Source organism: Etheostoma spectabile, chromosome 4 (assembly GCF_008692095.1).
Source record: "Etheostoma spectabile isolate EspeVRDwgs_2016 chromosome 4, UIUC_Espe_1.0, whole genome shotgun sequence".
Taxonomy (NCBI): Eukaryota; Metazoa; Chordata; class Actinopteri; order Perciformes; family Percidae; genus Etheostoma; species Etheostoma spectabile.
The window spans coordinates 17,457,744-17,484,153 of NC_045736.1; the positions used below are offsets into that span (position 1 = coordinate 17,457,744).

At 41.3% G+C, this 26,410-nt stretch overlaps 1 protein-coding gene across 2 annotated transcripts; it reads right to left on the bottom strand.

Moving 5' to 3' along the window:
- Positions 1 to 696: 696 nt before the first annotated feature.
- Positions 697 to 25,768, bottom strand: wnk2 (WNK lysine deficient protein kinase 2). Of its 2 annotated transcripts, none has more exons than XM_032514857.1 (29): positions 24,123 to 25,768; positions 19,834 to 20,006; positions 18,979 to 19,199; positions 17,913 to 18,070; positions 17,183 to 17,271; positions 16,732 to 16,951; positions 15,569 to 15,836; positions 14,927 to 15,234; positions 13,413 to 13,535; positions 12,946 to 12,978; positions 12,634 to 12,750; positions 12,047 to 12,457; positions 11,239 to 11,844; positions 10,803 to 10,852; positions 10,524 to 10,686; positions 10,311 to 10,427; positions 10,053 to 10,223; positions 9,860 to 9,902; positions 9,588 to 9,749; positions 8,554 to 9,425; positions 6,951 to 7,008; positions 6,382 to 6,446; positions 5,659 to 6,248; positions 5,318 to 5,550; positions 4,949 to 5,179; positions 4,710 to 4,808; positions 3,847 to 3,891; positions 3,447 to 3,769; positions 697 to 3,036 (listed from the first exon to the last, which is right to left on the bottom strand). In XM_032514857.1, the coding sequence occupies exons 1-29, from the start codon at positions 24,795 to 24,797 to the stop codon at positions 2,779 to 2,781; spliced, it is 6,882 nt and encodes a 2,293-aa protein (XP_032370748.1). In that variant the 5' UTR covers positions 24,798 to 25,768; the 3' UTR covers positions 697 to 2,778. The 2 variants fall into 2 exon arrangements, with proteins under 2 accessions (XP_032370748.1, XP_032370747.1); XM_032514856.1 differs by having other exon boundaries at positions 11,239 to 11,839; positions 12,042 to 12,457.
- Positions 25,769 to 26,410: the final 642 nt, after the last annotated feature.

Genomic DNA, 26,410 nt, shown 5'->3' on the forward strand with positions numbered 1-26,410 from the left:
ATATATTAAATGTTGTTGCAGTGTTGGGCTTGTATGTCCAAAAAGTTTTTTCTTTAAGAAAATGAAAACATATTGTTGATCTATACCTCAGATGATGACAGACACAATTGCCTTTTCACAGTTTAAAAATGTAGATTTAGATTCAGTTTCCTAGCAGTGTGGTGGTGTGTCCTTTAAGTTTTGTGACCTTACCTTGTTTGGTAGTGTGCTAGCCAAAACCAGCAGCAGCCCAAAGAGGGTGACTTGCACCACAGCTCTCTCCATGATGGCTCCACCAGAGTGCAGCCCAGGCAGCTCAAACTGTCTTTTAAACTTAAACAGACAAGGACAACACTAGTTTGTACATACGTTGTTTTTTAAAAGGGCAAACTCCACTTTCTCTTTCTCCTGTTTCAACAATCCCTCACTTGCACACCCACACACAAAAACACATTCCCTCCCACTTACCTCCTCTGCATACTGCCGGCAGTCACACACACAGATATAGTCACAGACACACATGAAAATACAGAAATTTATCAGAAATTGAACTGCTTATGTGAACTTTACTGTTGAAATCGGCAGTCCAGCCTGTCCACTTTATCAGCCACAACATTGGTTTGTAAACTTAAAGTAGAAAGAGATCAAACAAAAAGACAAAATTTGGCTTTATATACAGTATGCGCTGTTCATGAAACAAGTACATGACCAATATTGTATGGTGTCAAGCAAAAATGAATTTATTATTTCTGCCTTCAAGTATGTACAGCTTTTGTGAAAGAGTACCGATCGGACGAGGTCAGGAAATGGCAGGGAGACAGGTGATACAGCAGCAAAAAGAACCATCAGCCTCTCTTTCATTGCATTAAAGAGATCAAATACATGAATTTCTGTGTAAAGCACAAAGAAAATAGCTACATAGATGTTCTCAATAAAAATAAAAATAATGTACATGTCATCATGGAAAACTATTTGTCTTCAAGACAAAATATTCAGGTTAAATCAAAATATTGTTGCACTGTGCAAACAAGGAAGGTTTTTAGAAGCGGCACTCCATCTGTCTTCTGTGGCTCTGGAAAGAGCATTCAAAATTTTGAAAAATGACCATGATGATGTCAGCAATGATATTGAGTTTTATTATGGGAAGATGTAGGTTCCAACAATCCTGGAGCTTAACCCATACTCTGTCTGAATATTTACTCAAACCTACTTCTTGACTTCATAGAGTTTTTCGCCACTGCTTTGTCTTACCAAAACACATCACATTGATGCATTTAACAAACTATTCTTCAGAAGGATTTCTGCTAATAGAAGTTAAACAAGAGAAGTAAGTATTGAAAGTGAAAGAGTTGTTTTTGAGGCTGCACTATTGAATTAAGTGATAGCGTTATGATTGTTGCAGGTCTTTGAATTAAGTCAGCCATAATACATAGAATCAGCTGTATGAGCCAGATGATCTTGTGAGGCCAGCATTGAATAAATATAATTTAGAAAACCTATGCATTGTACAAATGAGATGTCAAACAGTTGTGGCTTCTCAATAATTCACATTCTTCGTGTGCCTCTAACATTGTCATATCATGTATCAAACAACACTCGGTAATCTCTTAAAAACCACAAAGGCAACCATATGTAAAGCTACAGACTGCATTAATCGAGGTATGGCATAATAAGGATTCTGACTCGTATGTTGAGTCTTTTAGCCCTCCTTGACGTATGCCAGTTTCTCCTGCTACATCCTGTTACTAACCACACCGACCTGTGCACATTTAGAATATCAGTGTATTCATGCAGGTGGTGGTGCAGGTTGTAGAGCAATCCCACGTGAAAAATACTTCAGTGAATAAGATTTTGTTTTTCAATCTGTGATATTTTATGAACTGCACCATGACCAGATTACAGTGTTAAATTAAGTTTTGTTGCTAAATCAAATATGTGTCAATTCACATTCATTATTCAAATCACATAATTTACCTTTGGAGGTGAAAGCATACATAGAATATCTCGTGTCTGCTTTGGATCTAAATGCTTTTCTTCATAAAACTGAAACTGCAATTCAAGGCACTCTCACAGGTGTTTTTTCACCTGCAGCTAAAATTCAAGTTCATTCAAATCTCTATAGGATATTTTCAAGCGCTTGTGCTGGAAGCATTTAATTGATGAAAAATGAAAACTATCCTTGGACTGAAAGAGCAGAATAAAGCATCCGGTCCTAGTGACCGGAATGTCAAGTTTTCACAGTGATGGCATGATGGTGGCTAACAAGGTGTTGCATTAACACACATATCTGCAGCACCGACCAATGGATTATCTAATGTTAACTGTACAAACACAGGAGCTATGTACAGATCAACAATAATTCATATATACACATGGCAGCCTATATATATATATATATATATATATATATATAGAGTGATATGAGCAACACAAACATGAACTATTTATATAAAACATACCATGAATGAATAGTACATTATGTACATTCAATGAGTGGTAAGGTACATTTATAAGTAATTAATCAAATCTTCTCCTGTAAGCCTGATTGGGGTAATTATACATGTTTTAATGTACTACTACCATTACACACCACTCAAGGATTATGTACTGTAATATGGACATGAGGTATGTTGATGCAATTTAAACAAATAACATAAAACTCAAGAATGGAGACAGGTATGTCCATATAAATAAACACATGCTGGTTAAATGTATACAGTATATGCACATAAGATTAACTAGATCTCTAAGGACATTTCTTTTTTGGTAATGGAATTGGAAGACACAATGCTACTCAGGTTAGAGAGTCCTGGCTTTGGGGTCAGGCAGCTGATTTGATGGAGCTGAAACAGGGCTGGGGGCGTCCTGGGCTGAGGGCACAGCAGGAAAGGCAAAGACTCCTGAAGGAAGTGGGAATAGCAACCCAGGCCAGTGGCTAGGAGCAGGATAACTGGGATGGGGCCCTGTGGAGGGGTTGGTCATCATTCTTGACCCAGGGCTATCAGGCCAAGACAGGGGAAGACTGCAGGCCTCTGAGCCTTGAGCTGTCCATGATACCTAACATGGTTAGATAATGGGCAGATATTGAACTACATGGTTAACAGAATTTACACAATACAATCAAGTATGTAATCAAATTGCTGCCTAATAACATGTAACACGTTCAAAACTAAACTTTTAGTTTTAGTAAAGTTAATAGTGTAAGCGTGCGTGCGTGCGTGCGTGTGTGTGTAAATGTTTTTTCATGTGTATGTATGTTTAAATGTAATTTCGCCATATTCTAGGCAAATGGAAATGTTAAATGAAATGCCTATTGTTGTCTTTATTATCTAAACACTGTGTTTATATGCATGACCACTGTAATTCTAAAATTCTTTTAAAGTTTTTTTAAGATTTTAATCATTTTGTTTTGCATGACCGTAGGGCTGGTTGTACAAAAATTGGTACATAACTAGCATTAAACTCACATCTGAGGCACTAGTCTGCTGTCCATGTGTTCGAGGCACAACCTGATTCGAAAGCTGCTGCCCACTGATGCTCAGAGAGTTAGTGCGCGGCCTGTGGGTGACGATAAGAACCTCCTGGGCCCAGTCCTCCATCAGCCGCTGGAAGTCTTCAGGCAGGTTCTTTTCATTGGCACTCATGGATGAGCCAGTGTATGAGCTTGTCTTGTTGTTGCTGTTATTGGCTTGAGCTTGGGCCAGTCCTACTACTGGCTGATGAGAAGGAGGTGTGACACCAGTAGACGGCTGCTGTGAATGATTAAAAGCCCCTGGTCCGGCTCCAGACCCTGGGGAGACATACATGATCAGACTTACATAAACTAATATGAAAGATTTTTTAGTGAGACACTGGAATTCTACCTACTGTTGCCACGCTCTTTGCCGAGACACAGTCGCTTCAGCGTTGACCCTATTAGACAAAAAAGCCTTTATACAAATGTTCATTCCCATTAGCTGGTAAAAATGTTCAATAACTGAATGCAGTGCAAAACAAAGCTGCTGAATACTGCCACAAAACAAAGGACCACACTAAAACCAAACTAACAAAAAAGCAATCAGTCCCCTGAAACAACACAGTCCATGTTTTAGCAAAGTCATGCAAGTGGTTTGGGTGAGAGCCATATCAAAGTGCAGTGTTGGAGTATTAGAGACAGAGATGAGAAGGAGAAAGAGAGGTTAAAAAGAGATGAGAGATTAGAAATGTTATAGCACATCAGCGGCCTATGTGGCATGCAGAAGTCCATTGCCCAGCAATGCATGGGGGATAAGTTACAAAAGTGGGTATGTTATAAAGTGGACAAATAGCACAAGCATCACTTGAAATATGAGATAATGCCTATTACTATTTAAATGAACCTTGATTATCCAAACCTCAAGCCTCTGAAATGAGTTAACTGGTCCAATAAACAGAAATGATGAGTTTAAATCAATTCTAGGGTTTAAAAAAACAAAAACATATCATATCATCAATCATAATCTTTACTTTAACTTCAATTTAACATTACATAAAATTAGGGGTTTGAATAAGCAATATACTTTTGTGCAAGCAAAAATACAAGATAAAGACGAGCGAAAAGGACGAGACGAAGCGAACCAGCAGTGTTGTAGAATATTTGGAAAAGACAGAAACAAGATATCAGTGAGCTAAAAGTAGAAAAAATTGATGATAATAATCATAATGGAAACAAAAACAAAATGAAGCTATGGGGAAAGATAAGAGATACAAACAGATAGACAAAGACACAGGCCCACTGAGAAATCTAGCTCGTGGCTTGCTACTCGATTTATTGGTCACTCTCTCAGATGTTTGAGGGTAATTAGACCAGCCTGTAGAGGAGTATAATCAGAAAGGGAGAAGACACCAGGGTAAGAAGAGCGTTCTCTGGTGAATCTACATGTTTACAGCATAGTGTTAGTGGAAAGACTGTTCAGCTAAGCTAGCTCTATTGTGTAAAGCTGGTGGTCACCTTGTCCTGGTGGAACTTGTGTGCCGGTGCCATCTCGGCGTAGTCCAGCGTAAATATTATCAGAAGACAAAGAGCCCTTGAGGGAACAGGGCTGCTGAGTCTGCACGGGCTCTGAGGTTGAGCTGGGAAGGTGGCTGGTGCATGATCGTGCCCTGCTGTGAGTAGGGACAGACCCTTTGGCTGGAGAGCCATTTAAACTCACTGTGGGCTCACTTGTACCTGTAGCAGCACCTTGACACACACACACACACACACACACACACACACACACACACACAAACAAAACAAACACATGGAGTCAGGAATCAGGAATGATCCTGCTGTAAATATTCAACTTAAGTCAATTGGCCATTCCAAAAAGTTACTTACTCGATCTGCTGGAGTCACTAGTCTTGGTTGTGACATTCCTAAATTGTTGAACCAGAGGGCTGAGAAGTTTGCCAGGCTTCAGCCTGTGCTTGCTGGACCTCTTCCTACGGCCAGCATGTGGTGCAACGTGTGAGAGACCCAGACCCGTAGGAGGGGCTTTGCCAAGCCGGCGATACAGCAGCTCCACTTCCCCCCGCTGATGGGCTTGCAGCTCAGAGATCTCCCTTAGATGTCTGACAGATAGAGGCAGGAATATACTGGTCAGTTACAAGCTAAATGACAAAATATGTTCATGTTGGGACACTAAATGAGGTCAAAAGCAAACCCGCGGCCAAACTTACTTCTCCCTGAGTCTCTGTAGTTCCTTCTTCATGTCCGAGTCCTCCATCTCTGAGTCATTATCGCTACTGGCATATGCAGAGCCATGCACGCCTCCATGCCTACTTGGTGAGTCAGAGCTCTGCACACTGCTGCTGCGCCCTGAACGACGGAGGAAGGCTACAGCTCTCTTCATGAGGTCACTTCCTCTGCGCTCAGAGCGAGTATGTTGAGACGGGGTGGCAGGAGCCAGCTTTGCAGGGCTGCTCTCAGCCCCCGAGTCTGAGGAGAGGAACCGAGCATGAACTGTGACATCCACAGCGACAGAGTTGGAGGTCAGGGCGCGAGGCAGGGAGCCCCGCTTGGCCATGGATGGGGGTGTGTCCAGGTAGAAATCAGGCGGGGCAGAGTAGCGGCTGCAACGTATCCTCTGTGTAATGTCATCTTCAGTGCTAACCACCGAGAAACGACCGATTGTGGTGGAGGCAGTCATGGCCTCAGCCTGGACGTGGTCCTCGCTATATCCTCCAGGATGTGCCGGTGAGGCAGCACTGCTCCAGCTCCTCTGCTTCACGTCTCGTCTGTTGGCCACTTCAGGAGGAACAGAGATTATCTGCCAAACGCAAATAACAAAGTGGATAAATACAGGGCATCATGTGTTGCTTCTCTAACAGCAAATGCAGTTGAACTAATCTGAAGACACTTCATATTTCCCCTAAAATGTGAGGAAAATCTCCCTTTTGTACCTTAAAGCGGCCTCTTGTTCCAGAGCAGGAAGCAGAGTGAGGGACGTGTTTTCTTGACAAGGAAGCTGCAAACATATCCACAATGGGCTGCACAATTAATTGCAATTTTATCAAAATGTGATCAAAATCGCAATATGAACTAGTGCAATATCCAAATCGCAGGGTGGCGCAATATTTGTTAAATGCAAAATGTGTCAACCATTCTAAATTTTAGTATTGTGGAAACATCCCGGCCTACAAATCATATCCGACAGACTAAAAAACTAATAATAATTGTTTGGTAAAGATCCTCAAAAAATCACACAATAATTATTTTAATTTTTCAATTTTCAATGAAAATGAGAGTAACGATACAAAAAAGATCATTCTCTCCAATATCGTGAATCATATCGCAGTTGCAAAATCAGTCAATATAATCATAATTAGATATTTTCTCATACCGTGCAGCCCTGATCCATAACAATTAAAACTGTGGCACTGCAGTTATCAACAAATAGCAAAACATAAATTTAAATAAAAAAGGTAATGATGTCACTCTTGTTAGATACATTTATGTGTGTTGTACTTACCACACACGGCTGAGTCACTCAGTGTGCTTAAACTATCCATCCTCTCTGGAATTTGAGGCTGAAAGGTGACATGATGAGAGATAAACAAAAAAGAGATATTAGAAAACTACAAAATGAACCATTTATCACTGTCCTTTCATATAACTGGTAATATTGAGGTGATATTTAGGTCTCACTAGTATTTCTTGTAAAATCTTACTGTAGCTCGTGTAAAATCAGGCAGTGCAGTTGTTCTTGAAATCCTTTATGCAGCTAAAATGTATTTACATGTATCTTAATTGCTCACAGTATAGTTCATTCTATTTGGAATGCTTCTGGCAATATAGCAAATAAAAAAATAATTGGCAAAAAAAAATAATACTATCTAAAAAGTATTTGCGGAGCCTTTCCCTACATGCAAATAATTATAATATTATAATATACTGCATTTTAGTTTAATGTATGCCACAATATTTTCATTCTACCAACTGATTCTTTTAATACATAGAATAACATTAGACAACTACAAACTGTAAAAAGTTTGTTTATACCAGTAATGTATAAACTAAACTAAAGTATGCCTATTTCTTCAATAAAATAAATTTAACATTTCATATAATTTTAATTCAACATAAATCTGAACTTAATTCCCACAAAACAATCTTAACTACCAGGTCAATTTACAAAAGTTGCTGTTCTGTAGCTCTGGATAATATCACACAATCTTCCTTCCAGCAGAATATTAATAAAAACTAAGTGGACTTGTGGTAAAAATCATTTTGTCAACCTCTGTTTTTTAAGGTCAAGAGTTACAATAAATCTTATATTTTACGATTATACATTCAACTCCAACTGTATGTGAATACACTGGTTGAATTTCAAGTTGCACAAATCATGTATAAAGCAAGAAATGGACTATTAACAGGTAATATTGAATAAGTTCTTTTTTGATAGAGAGGGGGGTTATAATTTAAGGGATACGTTTAATTTCAAGGTTCTAGCTGTTGAACGATTACAATCAGTCGTATGAAATTGTGGAATGGTCTGAGCACAGAAGTAAAGCAATATCTCAACATAATCCAATTAAAAAAAAAGTTCAAAGCAACTGTTTTTTGTGTGTTCATTGAGGTTTGTGTATGTCTGTATATACTGCATATACTGTACATATTATAATAGATAATTGTGATAAATATAAATAAGATATACCAGTAAATGTGTGGTAATAATTTACTTTACTCATATTATAAGTTTCAAAAATGTGGGGTTTATATTTTTAGATATTAGGGTTATTATATTAAACAGTATGCATGTAAATATGTGTATGTAAATATATTTGGGTGTATGTATGTATGTATGTATTTATGTATGTATGTAAGTAAATGTATATGCACTCATGTGTGTGTGTGTGTGTGTGTGTGTGTGTGTGTATGTGTATTTATGTGTACGTATGAATGTCGATATATATCTGTACATGGATTGTACATTCAAAACACCAAATTGCATAAAGTTACATGAGAGTGTTTCCCAGTACTAAAGGTCAGGAAGGAAAGTTTATAAAAATAAATAAAAAAATAATTATAATGAATTACTGAGCTAAGGAAAAGTTACTGATTATTGTACTTGCCAGCTGTTCTCCTGCCCTGTAGCGTCCCTCTCCCATTGGCCCTGGCGTGCTATTTCCTGACCCTCCTGTGGCGCTGTCTGGACCAGGAGGAGACTGGATGTACTCAGTGCCATAGCCTGGTGTCTCTGCAGCACTGCCTGATGGATACATGGGAGCATACTCCTGGTAGAGCAAGTTCCTTAGTTTCTCATCCAGTGTTTTTATGGTGCTGTCCACAAAGCCCCCTCGGCCAAGTCGGCCTTCGCCGTCTGACTCAGCGGGCCCTGTGGCGGGCTGGGATAGTGCTGGGCTCTGGGGTAGTGAGGATACTTTGGTCCCTCCCACGCTGGAAAAAGGTTGGTGCAGCACCACAGGCTGCTGTGGGCGCTCGCTGCGTGCTGCGGAGGCATAGGAGACAGAGAGTGGCTCTTTGGCTGGAACTTGCTCCTGGAGAGGAAGAGGAGTCAGAGGAGAACCACCCTGTAAACCGCTCACATCCAGAGACAGGGGCATGACCAGAGGGCAGCAGGGCACCTCGTCAGCCATAGAAACAGGAAACGTCATGTCGGGAATCTGCTGAGCGGCATGGGTCGGGGAGATGGAACCCAAAGGGGAGCCCTGTGACTCATCCACTGGGAAAGATGCATGTGGGGATGAAGGGGGTAAAGTTTGAGCTTGGGCTGGCTGGGCATGATGAACACTAGGCTGCACTGAGCTGTCCACAGGCTCCAGTGATGTCACTGACTGAAGGGTCGGCGGAGCAGACACAGGGGGAGACAGAGTAGCTAAGAGGAAAGGGTCTGTGTTGGAAGTTATTGGAGGGCTACAGAATCCATACAGATCATATGTGAAGCCTCCACTTCCACCAGACATTGTGGAGGATGACCCTTGTTCTGTAGGAGGGAAATAAAAGTTTTGACAAAATTATTCAAAAAAAAGAATTTAAGTAACCATTGAGAGTTGTAGGATGTCTTCCACTGCCACAAGGTAGTGCTACAGTACTGTTCAATGAAACTGTCAAATGTGCTGAAATTGCTTGGTAGAAACAAAGTCACCTCTGGATGCAGAAGGCTTTGCAGTGCCACTGTCAGGAGGCTGGGTGGTGGCTGAACTCCCCGGAGAGTGTGTAGCTGTACCATCAGATGGGGTTTCCTGGCTGGATGTGGGCGTCTCCTCTACGGGGCAGATTATGAACCATCTCTTTCCTGTATGAAGAACTGCAATCCAAGAGTTCAGACAATTAACACCTATTTTCTTACAAGTGAATAGGACATGCAAAAAGGAGGCATAGAGAAGGATACATTTTTGAAAGAGATAATTGTTTTACCGTTCTGCTGATAGACAGGCTGAGGTGCCCCAGGCTGCTGACTCTGCAGACAATAGACAGATGTAAGCTAAGTCAATATGCTACTTGCCACTCTGTATTAATTTGTCTCTGTCCATTTCTGGGGACAGATATATATATATATATATATATATATTATATATATATATATATATATATATATCCCCCCTCTTACCTCTCCTACCAGGCCCTCAAAAATCTGGCCTTGTTCAGGACTACAACTCAAGGCGGAGGCCCTTTCACCCTCTATGTCTTCATTCAGCATGTCTTCAGCTTTATCCACAATGTCCTTAAGCTGGTCAATGAAGATCTCCTTTTCTAACAGTAGGATAAACCCATTCTCTACCTGCAAGCATTCAGGTTTAAAGATGTTATACAATACATAAAACCAATTAATGACAAAAACTGCACACTTCAAAAAGATTCAACTAACCATGTACGTGGTTATTTCCTCTGGAGCATCTCCATCCAGATCAAATTTAAATGTCACCATTTTGTGATTGTGAGTCTCTAGCTGGCATTCAACCATTTTATCACCAGTGTTGCAAACCTGTGTGGGTAGAGGTGACATTGTACAATCAGACACATCAAATTTTTAAGACATTGTAACTTCAGTTGTCAAAATAATGACACCACCATGACTCACATTAAGCATGCTCAGTTTAGGTTTGCTTGTCCTTTCTTGCCGGGATCGAGTGCGAGCAGACTTTCGGTGGTGTTTCCTGGGTTTTCCGTCCCCCTTCCCTCCACTGGCCAAGCTGTCATACCCGTCACTTGTTTCCTTACCAGATGCCACATCAGAGTTGAGACTATAAAAGGAAAAAAATAACATTCATCACCACTAGGTTGGTGACACATTTTCATCACAGAAAATAATAACAGAATCTATAAAGAGCTGAAAGACAGTGAAAAACTTGACACGCACCTGTCATAAGCATAATTAAGTAAGAATACGGGTTTGTCCTGAAGCACATCCTGAAGACAGAAAATTGGGCAGTTAGGAGACCTTGGTAAAGGTTTATTTAGTAAAGAATGGGTTGTTGCAAGACTGTATAATAGTCATATTGGTGAAGGTGTGTACTATTAGCTTTTGACCTTAACGGGATATTTTAGTCTCAAATGGAGAGGCTGGTTTTAAGATGGGATGGAGGAATTAATTGATGTGAACGTAATTTGAAAGGCAGCCTGGGGTTTGAATTAGCTTTATGAGTAACAATCAGACATTACTGATGCAGGGACAATTTACATGCCGGAAATGTAAATGCAAAATGATTATGCATATGCAGATTGATCAATATTCACAATATATCACACAATTGTACACATACCAGACAAAGTACAAACTTTGGCTTTATTCCTACCTCTACACAGGGCTCTTGTTGAAGGGTGCTAGATGCAGATGTCGACTCAAAGTTTTGCTGAGTTGTGGCCAGGCTGGCACACTCAGACACAGAGACTACTGTCTGGATGCCAGTGGGCTGCAGAACTGGAGCTGTGACAGGAGTTGTAGCTGGCAGCATGACAGGGATTAGAGCAGAGCCTAAACCTGGGACAGATGTGTCAGAGTTTGTAGATGAGCCTTTTGGTGATTCAAAAGTGAGACCTGATGCAGAGACTGGTGTTTGAACTGGGGCTGAGGCTGTGGTGTGCACTGATGTTGAAACTTGTATTGGGACCGAGGTTGGGGCATTAACAAATGTTGAAGCTGGAGTTTGAGGCATGACTCCAGCTTGAGTTGATACTGAAAGTGGTGTTTGGTTTTGTGCTGGAGCTTGAGTTTCAAACTGGGCTGTAGCTGAGATTGAGGCTGGGGCTTGAACTGTAGGAGCTACATTTAAGTCTCGGCCAACTGCAGAAGTTTCTGCATCTACTCCGCTTCCCCAGAGAGGAGTCTGAACAGCAGGCAAGACAGGGTGAGCCAAAAGTTGAACATCTCCCAAATTATCCTGTGGTGCAATCATCGGAACCTGAAAAAGAAATGCTTTTAGGTGTTTAGGTGTTGTTAAACAGTTATTACAAATATTGTCCACTTCTAAATCCCCAAATGCATGCCCTGCATGCATCATATCCACAATTAAGACGCATTGCTACCTTATTATATTATTTATAATAAGGTGATATTATTTCCATTACCCAACCACAACAGTGAGAACTGAGCCGAATATTCACCTGGACAGGTGGATGAGCCAATTCCTGCTCAAGGTAGGGGGCGGGATATGGGGTGTGTTGTACCTGGGAGAGAGGTAAGGGGTGGGTGGCATGGAAGCTACCAAGGTTTGTCTGACATGTGAGAGGACTGACCTGCTGGGGCACTACAGGAGACATGGCCCTGCCAAAAAGTGGCATAGGGAGTGCCACATTGGCCACGTGCTGAGGTGTGGACAAAGGGGTCTGAGGGGTGCTGAGAGTGGGTATAGAGGCCAAGGTGGGGGTCAGAGGAAGGAAAGGATGGTGGGGTGAAGGTGAGTAGTGGGAGCTAGACATAAAAGGGCCACTGCCGCTGTAAGCACATGGCAGAGGAGATGAGGGGAAGGGAGAGTGTGTGAGGCCCCCTATTTGAACAGGATATGGTGAGGGAAACTGAGAAAGAAGGGACAATGATATAAAATGAACAAATACGAACCAGTCGAAAGAAATAACATTCACACAGGCCCTTTATGTATGAACCCAGTAACCTTTACTAACATTAGTAGGATGTTTCTACCATATTCTCTACCTTAGTTTGATCTTGTGTTTCTAATTCTACTACAACGCACCTGTGTGCTGATCTGCAGGGGCAGGAGAGGGGGAGGAGTACAGGACACTGACTGTGGAAAACTGGTAGATATGTCAGGAGGATTCAGGTGAGAGGTAGGCTGGTCAGCAGATAATAGCTAAGGAAGGAAATCAAACAGTTGTTTTCTACTTTTACTGGAAAGAGAAGCTAATACTGAATTAAACTGCCAAGATATTTAATAACATTGTGCTGAAAAACAGATGCACTTAATGTGATTCATTTAGTCTGTATGGTTTGCAGTATATGTAATGTAACCCGCAGTTAAGTTACAAGAAATGATGTATGGCTGTACCTGGGAAAGGACAGCGGCTGGTTGGAGATGGCACTAAAGGGAGAAAAGACAAATGGGAAGAAAACAAACCACATGAAAAACCATTTACACACACACATATACACATACACACACAAACACACACACACACACACACACACACCACACACACACCACACACACGATGCACAGATGCACTTTGAACCCACCTCACACAGATACCTTACAAATAGTGTGCTTTCAGATAGCTGATACCAATAAATTGCACATTAATCTCCTGTAAGTTTGCAAGTTCTAGTTAACTACAGTATACAACAGTATACACTGAATGCCCATGATAGAATAAGTAACCTTGGTGGTCAAACAAACATTAGGAACTGTTAATAATTATCTCTTGGTGACCTGCAAGGGATGACTTCCAGACTTTTGTCTCCTAATTCTGCTTTTTGCGTCTTTCAACAGGTGTTGCCAAAGTAGGCATGCAGTACCTGCTCCTGGCTGGGTTGGGCAGTATGCTGTGGCTGTAGAGTAAGTTCTGCAGCTGGGAAGCTCTGTGCTGTCTGTCTACTCTGGTGCCCAATAGGGGCAGGTGTAGCTGGAGCAGACTCTGTCTGTCAGAAACACATAGGACAGATCACATTTATTGGACCTTGTTTTTTGATATAATATGACACACGATGATGTATTGGCTTCAACTTATTAAGCTCAAGGTTAAAATGTTCAGTGTCAAAGCACAGGTAGTCATGAGCAAGAAAGTAGAGAGGGATTTTTTTAGCAGGTTTAACAGGGCAAAGCTAAAGCTAAAGAAAAGGGAAGTTAAAGCATTAAACTGCCACACTGCCATAAACAGGGATTGTGCATTATTTTGTACTCTACCACACTAAAACAGAGACCTAATTTTGGATTAGGCAGGAGCAGAGACATGGAAGTACCAGAGGAGCAAAGCAGCTGGCAAAATCAGCGAGTGGGAATCATCATACAGCAGGCTGCTGCTGGCAAGTTTAGCCTACATGAAGCCTCCTTCTCTAACGTACCAGTGGATTCCAGTCCAGATTTGGGCAAGAGAAGAGTGGGACATCAAGACTCAGCCTTTTGTCTGTATGCTCAACTACTGAGGAGGTAGTACCCCCTACCTCCCCCTGCCTGTGCATTGGACGATTAGCAGAGAGGGTGGGGGAACTGGTCCTGCGACCGACAATGTGCTGGAGACAGTGGTTGAGAAGAGTGAGATCTCCTCCTTCATACAAACTCGGTGGAAGAACAACTTGTGAGGGTGGGGAAAGATGTGAAGGTGAAGTCACCGGGGTTGGTTGACTGTTTGATAATAGGGATGTGGGTGAGGCCAAAAGAAAAGGAAGAGTGACTGGAGGAGAACTTGCCAGATGAGGAGATGTGGGTGAGACTGGCTTCGAGGCTGAAGTTAACTTTCTGGCAGATGTATGCTTGTGCCCCAGAGATGCACCTGCCTTTGACCTATCCCTCAGGAGGAGAGACATGCATGCCTTGCAGTGGCGGTGGAGCTGTGGGCTGCGTGGGACACTTAGACAGTGCTCTGAGGGAGGTTGTAAATTCAGGGGAAGGAGAGGTGAATTGAAATTACTTGCTGAGTCACGATGAGAGTGGTCATGTGGGGGTAAGAGAGGAGATAATAATGATGGATTTGGGGCAGAGTTAGAGGACAGGAAGGATGTGGCTTGCGCAGACTTTTCTGTGCTTTTTGTTGAAGCCAAATCCTGTGACGGACACAGATTGGGACTTATATTCATGGTCTTAGTGAGATAGTGTTTCCTACATCGCAACGCCTCAACCAGGGAGGCGCTTCCACGCCCAAAACACACTGTGCTCTCAGTGAGGAACAGGTCATGACATACAAAGGGATCACTGTGGTGACGCTGATCAGGTATCATTCCAAAAAAGAAAATAAAATTGTTGTTACAACTCAGAAAAACAAAACAAAAGATATAAGAAAGTTGCCACAAAAATAAGAAATGCTGTCACTCACTGTCTGAGACTGATAAGACCCCTGGTGCAGTTGTGCTGCAGGTTGATGATAGGCCCCAGGATGCAGCTGACCTGTGGTTTGCTGGTAGGCTCCCTGATTTAATTGAGTGGATGTTTGTGTGTAGTTTTCATGAGAGGCCTGTGCTGTGGGTTGCTGGTAGGGCCCCTGGTGCAGCTGAGGGTCAACCTGTGCAGGAGGACTGTAGATCACTTGAGCTGTGGAAATGGGCTCTGAAAGTGACTGGTAGATGCCATTTTGCTGATTGCTTGGATCATCTAATTGAATGGCAGAGCTCACTCCGCTGTCAGCTGTAATAACAGAGTAAATAAATATTAAAATTCACAACAATGCCCTCTACAGGAAGGACAGACACTGAGGACAGAGAAGGGGGAGGGAGACAGTGGAGTAGCATCTCATTCAATCAAATTCAAAAGCTGGGTGATTATGTGTTATTAATGATTAATAGGTGTGGCTTGCTTGCTGCAGTCACCTTTTCTCATTTGCATTCACAAATACCAATTTAATCATTTTAAGGCATGATCAGTGTTATTTACTGTCAATGGGTGAGAGAGTTCTAACAGTAACACTGAGGTTTCATGATATACAATACAGTCATACGTGCTTCTATTTGCAGGTTCTCACATGGGGCATACGTGGAGGCTGGCACGGTGCAGATCAGGGTCTGCTGCTCCACCTCTTGGTCCTCACAATCTGTCGTAGCAAATGTCGGTGCCTGTGGTACAATAGTACTGGGCACCTGCAGTAGGTTCTGCTGTGGCTTCTTCACAGCTGCCTCGCCATTTTCTGACGAGACCTTTCGATCCCTCTTCCATTTAATGAGAGCCACACGGTCCCGGATGGACTTCCCGACTATCTTCACATCACAGTCCAGGAAAAAACCTGATTCCACCTACAAGACACAGGTAAGATGCTTTCTGCAGCTCAGGACAAACTGAGTCACGGTTGTAATTCAACACTTTTGTAATCAATCACCAAATCTAGACTTGATTCTTGCCCTGAATGACAAAGAGCTGCCTTTTCATGCCTTCTCATATGTTTGCACAGTAGATCAAAGATCAACTGATTAGTTGCTCTAGTTTCAATCAATACAGTACATCCCTCAAGCTTATGATTACTGACATGACCACTTACCAATTCTTAGTTACATTACACCTAATTAAAAGGGCCCAAGATTGTGTTCCAGAGACAGCTATAATATTACAATACACTTCTATAATTTACTTCCAACCAATGTAGAGAATGATAGTATATAGGTTATAATTATATCTAAAGGCACCTCATTGCATTTTTTCTCCGCTACCTGATTGTGTGTTCAAATCACCATCCAATGTTTGTTTTTAGCTAGTTTAATCTGTTTTATTAATTTGGAGTTAACTGGTACTGTAACGTAGCATAAAACAGTACTGTTGCTATGGTTACCTGCAGCTTAATATTTAATGTGTACTGAATTAAACCTATTTTTGTGTCAAGTGTCAATGTATTTTAACAAACACAAGGTTATCTAGGCAGCTATGGCAGAGTTGAAAAATGAAGCCAGTGGAACACAAAGTGCAGTTTGGCCTGTTACAGCCCAAAGCCAAGGTCATGAGAGAGCTGAGACATCCTATATAAAAAGGGAACAATCCTTTGCTTTGAACACCTAATTTACCTGGTTTCAGACTTTTGATCGCTACCCACTTAGTAAAACATAAATAATGGTAAAAAAAGTCAAACTCTTCAATTACTGTCTGTGCATATTTGCCAAAATACAATGGTTCTTTCAGTAACTTCAAATATTTGTTTACCATTTCTTGTGCAACAACCTCTGGTACCTCATTCACCAAGTCAAAGGAAAATTCAATGGCACCAGTGTCCTTGTACTTCCCCTTCAGCTTTTTGGTGTCCTCAACCCATAGCTTCAGAGCAATGGATGATTTCTTCCCGTCATCTTCTTCATTGAGCTCCACCCTCACACCTGTATCCTCGGCAAAGAAGGCATGATTCAGGAGGTCCTTGATGGAGTACCTGCAGCAAAAACAAACACCAGCTACTCCCCTGGGCTACAGGTCATAATAATAGTAACCTAACCTAAGGATGCACACAGAAACATGAACTGTGTCAGAGCCAAATACAGACACTGAGAACACACTGCAGGAACAGAAACAAAACAACACAGTGTTAAGGTAAGGATCAACCTCTATACAAAATGCAACACAAGCCCTACCGAAGCCCCGCCAAAGGTCCTGCTTTACTTACCTTTCTTCCCATCTGTGGCAGATACATTCCCCAATTATTTCTTTAATTTCTGGGTCACTGACTTTGCTGTAGCTGGCAGGTTTCACCCCCTGCAAAACAAACCAGCCTTAACATGTCTCAACTCACCAACTGACACACTCAAAGCAGCAGCACTTAGCGTGTGACTGCATACCAGAGGAAGCAGTGAGTACTGTCTGCAGTGTCAAAAAGCATGAATTACAGACTCTCCGCAACACATTTTCTCCCACACATCTCAACTCTGGGGATTGAGAACATACTGCTGTACAAGAGGACTTTTGGGGCTCTGGAACACTTAGTTGAGGGATTAATTAATTCACAAAAAAATTATTTAAATTATAATACCTGAATTATTGTACGATGAAACATTTTCTGGTTAAAGCAAAAATATTTTACATGCTGAAAAAATAAAAATAAAAAAATCTTGAAAATGAAAAGTTTTCCTTTTATTTAATAAAGAAATAAAACACACCCTTGCTCAATTGAATGCAGCTAGAGCCTTAGTTGCTCTGGTATGACCTGTAGCTTCACTGACTTCATGATTCTTAAGATCTATTTTAAAGATATTGTATAAGCATTTTGCGTTGATTTAGAAGGTGACAGAGAGGAAATGGGAGGGAGAGGGGACTCAGCCTTAACGGTAAACACTTTACTCTGTTTTGTTAAGAACATTTAATAGCAATGAGTTTAACAGCTTTAAACGTGAACTCACACTGGTGACTTTGCGGTAGATCTGAGCAGCATTTTGACATTCAGAGTAGGGATATTCTGAGGTGGCCATCTCCAGCATACACATCCCAAAGGCGTAGACGTCCACAGACTCATCATAGTGCTCCTCATACATCTCTGGGGCCATGAACTCTGGAGTGCCTAGAGAATTAATGCAGGAGAGGGAGATCAATTATAAAGTCATGTGCAGTCATCAGTGTGTCATTCTAATTTAATGGGATAAGTATCAGAAATGTGAGTTAGGGCCATTCGAAGCCTACAGAAAAAAATGATTTTGAAATACAATTTTATAATTTACAGTTTAAATTTAGAGAAGTAACAAACTCAGAGAGATATCACGCAACCATAAGCCCGACTTTACTGTTTTGGTACCTCTCTCATCAGTGTTGTTTTTGGCTGCAGCAGGCAGCTGTTGTCTGCCCCACTGTGCACCAAACGGCAGACAGACAAAGTTAGCGACTAGCTTGTGAACATAGTGGAGCATTTAGCAGCTAAAGAGATAGATATTTCCCTCCAAAACAGAGCTAACAAGAGTGCATGATAAAATAATAATTAAAAATATCAAAAATAGTCACAATTAGATATTTTCCTCATTATTTTGACTAATATTGCAATTGCAATAGGATTCACGATATTGGGGGATGATCATTTTTGTATCATTAAACTAATTTTTATTGAAAAATAATAAAAATAAAGGCCTTTACTAAACAAAGATGTTTTCTTTTTAGGCTGGGACGTCTCTGCAGCACCACAATGCACCTACTATGCCTACTTACATTTGCCTCCGATTTGGATATTGCACTAGTTCATATTGTGATTTTGATAAAATCGGGATTAATTGTGCTGCCCTAATATTAGTCTTACAGACGTCAGGTTACGAGAGTCACAATTACAATTAATGCTAATGTTGCTCCGTATCAACACGTTTGCCTTATCGACCTAAACAGTGGTAATGTCAGAGTGTGCAAAAAGTCAGTTACTACAAATTAAAAAACATATTCTGTCACAATTCTATAAAACAGTGTCTTGCCAACTAGCTGATGACTAACCAATAACACTTTTAGCAAAGGAGGCCCTCTTTAGTGTTGCCAGGCCCAGGTCTCCTATTTTGACGGAGCCTGTGGGACCAGTGATGAAGATGTTGTCACACTTGAGATCTCTGTGGATGATTGGAGGAGTCCTTGTGTGGAGGAAATGGAGGCCTTTGAGAATTTGCCTGCACCAGCTACGAAGAACTTTAGGCTTCATCACCTTAAAACGCTTCAGATACCTGTGGGAGAATACAAATATTCCAGATCACAAGGTATAGACAAGGTATAGACATTTGCTATCCAAAAAACATTCAATGGTAGTAGACAAATTTTCATACCACAGTTTGTCCCTACTAGTCACTGTGCTGATACAATGTTTTCAATGAGCTGGTACAGTGTTGCAAACTAGTATGGTTTTCATTAAGCATCAGCTGCAAACAAAGTCAATTTAAATCTTTGACTATTCTATTCTCAGAGTAAACTCCTCCTTTTGACTTGCTTTTTTGCCATTGTGTTTATTAAATAAATTTGAGCAGAAAAACAATGTTAAAATAACAACTATTAATCAGTATTTCTTTCAGTTTCTACAGTCTGTTATTAGATTTAATGTAATGGTGTCATTCAATTGGTATGCAACTCGATACACATGAAGTAGATGGTCTAATGGCCATTACCGTAAGGTTGTTGTAAACTGACTAATACAAGTAACAATATAACAATAAGAGACTAATATTTGCGATCAGTGATTTACAGTCAAGTATAAGTTTGAAAAGGACACATATGTACTAAAATGAGTATACCAAGACATCTCAAACATACCAATAAAGACAACTATAGAAACTGTTTTTTTTGTATTTTCATATTGACTCTCACGTTTTTAGTGTCCCTGAGGTCATTAGCTCTGTCACCAGAACGATACACTTCTTCCCTTTCACAGGTGATTCCCAGAAGTCATAAAACCGCACAATGTTGGGATGTTGGAGAGCCTTCAACATCTCTGCCTCCTCTTTGAACCTCTGTCTCTCAGCTTTGGACAGTTTCCGTTCCTGGGGAAAATGGAGAAAGACATTTTTTTTTTTAAATGAGAAATAATCCAGCCCAATTTCATCCACTCTTTCTTTTAGTTTTCTGAAACCTTATCAGTGGAGAAACATCAGCAGTGGTCAACGTGTCCAAATTTACCAAGTTCGAGGGGGCGGTGGAGGAGGAAGGAGGGACTAATCATTGTCATTTTCAGTGTTTTTCTTAAATTAAGTGGTAATGAAAGATGCAATACCTTTTCCACCACCTTTACATATAGACTGGATTTGCTTCATGGGGGAAGCTCACTGTGGCTCATGTTCAGAGTGAACACAACCCTGTCATTTTGAGTAAACATGGCTGTCTGAACCATTTACTCTTTTTTTAATCACTACTGTGATTAACACACCTGGCAGCTGTATGCGTGAAATCCTGACACCAGATAAAATAAAAATTCTTATTTAATATAATGTTGTGATACAGAGACAGACACATCTGTCACGACAGATAAACAAAAGATTAAATTGCATTTTGAGTCAGTAAATGTATATGAGTGAAATCCTGTATACTGGATCAATATTTTGGCCCCTGCCTTCCCTGAACTGTTGTATAAATAGTCAAAGAACCGACAGCAAACCTCCTCTACATTTCTGTTTCTCTCCAGTCAGCATGGCAGACTGGACGACCTCTGGATTTTCTCTCCCGCTGTCTTGATATAGACATTTTGATGGTGACAATGAGGGTGCATTTTGTGTTTTAAATGTCTGGGATACACAATAACCTATACTGCATCACTCAGCATTGATTATTGATTGATGCTGGGGAATCAGATTACTTTTACAGCCCATAGTGACCTATGCAGTGTGTAGCCTAATGCGTCTAAGATCACGAGGAGCATTGTGAAGGATACGCCTCCCTGCTTTTACAATGCTGATTCTACTGTATAACCAATACATTCATATTTTCTAGCTAGTTTACCTACAGATTGTCAATGATTCATTGCAGAGAGAAGATCTGAACAGGGTGTGGCACTTACAAGAAAGAATCTGCTTTACTGATTCTTCAATGTGCACAAAGAAAAAATGAATTAACAGCCCTGACATGTGTATCTAATGGAGTGTGGAGTGGTGAAGAAATAATGCTGCTATGAATATAAATATAGAACTCTTGTTTTGCTGTGTATCAAATACTACAAGTCTTACTCGCTGTCCTCAGCTGAACCCCCCATTCCATCTCTCCTCTCTCTTTATCTTGGTGCAGAGGGCTGCATCAGCAGGATTCACTCTCCAGACACTTCGGTGTGCTAATACCACAAGGGTATAAATCCGTGTTTAGCATTCATTACTAAGCCGTCAAACAAGACTAATAATGTGCAACAGTGAGACACAGATCTCAAAGTGGTAAGGTGTTCTGGCATTTTACTAAATTATGTTGCATAATTTGCTAATATCGAATAAATAAATCGCTTAACAGATGTTTGATCATCATTAGTGGATAATTAAGTGATAAGACTAGCGCCCTGGTTTGATCAACTAGTTTTGCTTGACACCAGGCACCGGCTAATCTTTAAATCTGATTTTTAAATCTTTCTATGAGCGTCCATGTTATCTGCAGTCTCACTCTTAGTCATACCCTCAAACACACACTGTATACAGACAGTAAAGGCCCACTATTTAAGTTGCAGTGGCTAGAGGCTCTGAAGGGCAAGGCCCTCATCTCCAGGGACTGAATGGTTGAATCGTCACTAGATCTCACCTAAGACAGAATAACATGCACGCACGCACACACACACACACACACCCACCCACCCACACACACACAAACACACACACACACACACACGTTACATATGTATGACACATATTTTAAAATGTACTCTTGAAACTTCAGTTAATTATATAGAAGTCTTTAAAAAATCCTGTTTTTTTTCTCTCGATGGATGTCAAGAATATGAGCAATAGTTTTAAATTCAAGTTACAAAAGCTGTGAACCAGGGCTGAAATGTGCGATCTGACCAAGATGCTCAATGAATTGAGTGTTCACTTTTTTGATTGATACAACGCTTAATTGAAGTTGCCCATCCAAAATAGCCTCATTGCATTATGTATATTATAGTGTCTACATCAACAAAACAGAGAACTTTAGTTTCAAAATGTGCCTCATTGGAATCTAGACCTGTGTCATTGCCAACAAGAGCGGTGAGATAAGGACCAAATTAAGTAATAGTGATTTAATTTTATGTCTGAACTTGATTGAGTTGTGCTGGGATTTGTATTACTTATTCCCTCGGGCCTGTTGGGGTGAACCTGGATTCTGCAAGAGCAGGAAGACAAAAAAAGCTTTGGCTCTATTCATTCTGAAGCCACACTAAATCTATGAAATCCTACTGCCGGACTGCGCCTCAAAGTCACAGAAATCATTTGCCTTATGATAAAGTAAATCAAAGGTTCCTAAATGTAGCCTGAATCAGCTTGCATTGTTGCCCCTACAAAATGTCTAAATGCCAGTACGCAAGTACTTGCCATTGAATAGAATAAAGCTGCTCATAAAAGTTTGGTAAAAAAAAACGCATACTGCAGAAAAAAACATGATTTTGACTTATTGGTTGTTTATATACTTAAGGCAATACAATAAATATGCCTACACAGGAATTCATATGAATAGGAATTCTTAACAATAGTAAAGCTATAAAAAAGATGTGAACTATCTGTTAAAACAGTGGCTGAACCAATTCCCATGGGAAATCTACCTCACATATCAGAACCTTTTAAAAAGACAGACACAAAGACATCTCTGTACGTATCCACAGTATATTCTGTGTCTGTGCCTCTGTTTTATTGGAAAATACTGTATAATTGTAGTAATTTTCACAGTAGTATGATACTTCATTAAGTGTTTTCAAATGTAATCTTGGGCAGTTTTTTGCTCTAGACAGACTGTACACCTTTTGAGCCCTGAAAGGGCATCCGCTGTCTGCAGGTCTGTCTTCAGGCTAATCTGTATATCACATGGATAGCATCTAAACTGATCATTAGATTACCACATACACAGATTAGTGATGCAGTAAACAGTCACTGCTATGAGACTGTGTTTATATTAGCCCTGTGCTAAAATTTTGCCTAATTAAAGTGTCTAAATTGTGTAAAAAACTGCTGACACTGCATAAGGATGAATACTGTTTAGGTGGAAGAGTTAAATTGCTTTGATTCAATCCAATTATAATTTGAGAAAGTATCTAATGGAAACGGAAAATACAGACGTCTTAGAAAAATCTTCAGGTGACACAAAACTAAATTATGGAGACATTTATGCTCAATTTTATGAGAGGGAAAGCTGGTGTAATGTGTGCGCTGACAAAAAGTAAAAAGCCCCATGAATGTCTTTTCCTCCTACCTCTTCCATGTAACAATACTTTGAACTTGCGCTCAGTCCCTCAGTGAGAACAAATACTTCAATGATGGCTCATTGAAAAAACCATTACAGATAACAGAATGGGGTAATGCAGTATCTCATCTGTGTGCTGTACAGCATAACACTGCAGCAGGATGAGATTATAAAAACAATGGAACTGAACTATTCTGTTGATAACAAACCAAACACCAATAATAGAGAATGTCACACAAATGTCAGCAGATTGGCTCATCAATTTCAACTTGCTCCTGAACTGGCTGAATCAGAGGGGGAAAACAAAAGGCAGGAACTAACCACAATAATATGCAAAAGAATCTGACAATAATCCATATTCACTCCTGGATGTTAAGCCACCTGTGAGCAGGAAATCTCATTTAAGCATTGTAAAGGGCCAAGGACCCTTCAGACAATTCTACCTGAAAGACCCAAATTTAAGATTTTGTTAGATATAACCTGTTACACGTCTGGTTAGATGTGCACATATCACTGTTTCAACTTCAAATGAATGAAGTGACAGTGGAATAAAACCAGTCCCTTGTTGTATGGGGAATCAAAACACATCCAGAGAGAACCCTGGGCTCGCTCTGACCAAATGTTGGCGACCTGTGCACAAGGCTGCAAACTGACAAAGGACTGACTTTTTGGGTGGGCCTACACACAGTCCTTTATAACTCAGATAATAAGCTATCATTGGCTGGTTGATGCTGGACCTGAATCATCAATAAACCCACCTGGAGTTCACACCATGCCACTTCGACCCAGGTGTCGGTGTCCAGACCTTTATAGACGGTCTTGAAGGACCCCCTCCCCAGCTCAATGTCAAACTTGAGGAAGCGCCCCCCAGGTGAAGTGGACACAGCCTTCGTCCCGGGCTCCTCTTCGTTCTCATCACTTCCGGCTTTACCTGTGACATCCGAGAGCGCAGCCTCTACCTTTGACTCGGATTGGCTCTTGTCTCCCTTCTCCTCGTCGACGCTCACGCTCTCCGTGGCGCTGTCCTTCAGCACCACCTGGCCCTCCGTGCTTGAGGTGTCCGGGAGGCCCACACAGGTTCCGTGCAGAATCCGGGTCCGATCTACGAGTGTCCGCAGGTCAATGTGGGGCACCGGGGTGACGTTGGCAGACTCCACCGGCGTGTCAACCGGCTGATGCTCCTCGCTGTCTGACACCCACAAACTCCGCCGAATGAACCTCTGGCGGACCAGCGCCCGGTAGTCTGTGTACGGGTATGCGCTGGGGTCACTTGCTCCTCGCAGGGCTGCGTTTTGGATGTTGACATTGTGGTCTGTCCCATTCTGATAAATAGGCCTACGGGAATTTGCATTGATGTCCGAGTCTAAATTGGGGGCTGAGGAAAATGTGGATCCCAGTGGCGGATCTTTGCTTGAATGATCCGCCGAATCCATCCCAGGTAAAATGTTAAGCACTTACCGGCGACATTGTGCAGGAAGAACGATGGGCATGCTCCTCTCCCGGTGGTGGGATTTGCCTTTACCTGCAACACTCGCATGCAGTGACGCAGTTCGCCGGATCAGGATGTATGGCCTTATGCCTTGAATTTGTTTAGGACACAGAACACCACTACAAAATGTCCAGCTCTGAGGATGCGCGCATTGCTCTTTGCCACCTCACGCCCCGGTCCACCTTGCTGCAATACAGCACCGAGCTATTCAAGTTAAGCCTGATGTCATTGGCAGTTTAACCTATGAGCTCACAAACACAGTTCCCTCCACATTGCATAAGGTTGCCGCTCCAGCCCAAAGTATAGAAATGTGATTAGTTCCGCAGACAAATCGCTGGCCTACAGCGGTCAGGACAGGATGTTTAGACTGTACCGCTCACTAATCCATCCTTACACAGATCACGGGATGCCCAAGTGCGCAGCTGTCATACCCTGTAGAGGCTCATCCATCCGGACTCTGTTTGATGCAAATAAATAGCAGGTGTTCCAAGTGAAAATCGGAATAAGTTCAGATAAGTGTGACCTCGGCTTCTTTGCACTGTTCCTTTAACTATCCCCGCGTACTTCTTTCCTCTCCATGGTGTGCACCTAGAGAGTGCAGGATGGACAGGATCGCTTATTGGATAATGCTCACTGCGGCACAGTTTCCCTCAGGTTGAATCAGGAAGCTCTCAACGCGTCTGTCGTCCAGCTGATAAGACTGTTGCCTTCCTATATTTAATTTCTTCCAGGTTTGGGATAACTAGAATATTTCACGGAGCAACCCACGCCCCTAGCAACAACACGTATCCAATAACTCGGCACGCTTTAAGGCGGCACCCTCAGCCTCCCGTGACACAGGACCACACCACTGTCCGCCCTCATCGTGACGCGCTAAGCTTCCAGTGGGAAGATGTCTGTCAGAGCCTCCAACCAAAAGGGACGCTGCAACGAAGTATGGGCTACCGGATAAGACGCAGCGGACCCCATCTTAGTATTTTACTCCTTCACATGGAGCCCATGCAGGGAGGCTGACGGTACCTTCAGTAGTTAAGAATATGAAGTGCTTTGCCCAGTAATTTCTCCATAAAACTGTGTTTTCAATTAATCTGTTTTAGATTTTTCTAAAAATTATACTAGGCTTATTATTGTATGAGCAGTAGCTTTTTGTATCATTTTTTATTCAATTATATTATTGGCTAGTTTATAGGCTATTATCATATTATACGTTTCCTACTTTCTCAAATCCCTGCACACGCATTAATAAAAGTGTTACATTATTCCATATGAGTTAGCCTACTTTGTAAAAAATATACAAAAACATTTAAGTAGCCAATATACAAATCGTTTTACAACAAGGAAAACACCAATGAAAGAAAGTTTATTTAAAAAGGGGTGTGGTGCAATAAGACAATGCTTCATCTTTTTTGTTACATACGATTGATTAGCCTTTGTGTTTATTATGATTGTGTCGTAACTACTAAAGAGGTGTAAACCCACAAAGACCTAAATAAAGTTGCAGTGTCCTGCATCACACCGTTTATTGCAGGCCCTCAAAGAGTTCAAACACTGAAGCTG

Excerpts from the sequence above, each read along its gene's own strand:
- wnk2 (XM_032514857.1), bottom strand. The coding sequence starts at position 24,797 with ATGGATTCGGCGGATCATTCAAGCAAAGATCCGCCACTGGGATCCACA. Across the intron at positions 6,447-6,950 it reads GAGTGACTCAGCCGTGTGTG|CTTCCTTGTCAAGAAAACAC; the intron begins GTAAGTACAACA and ends ATATGTTTGCAG. Across the intron at positions 3,037-3,446 it reads AGCAGACTAGTGCCTCAGAT|GTATCATGGACAGCTCAAGG; the intron begins GTGAGTTTAATG and ends TAACCATGTTAG.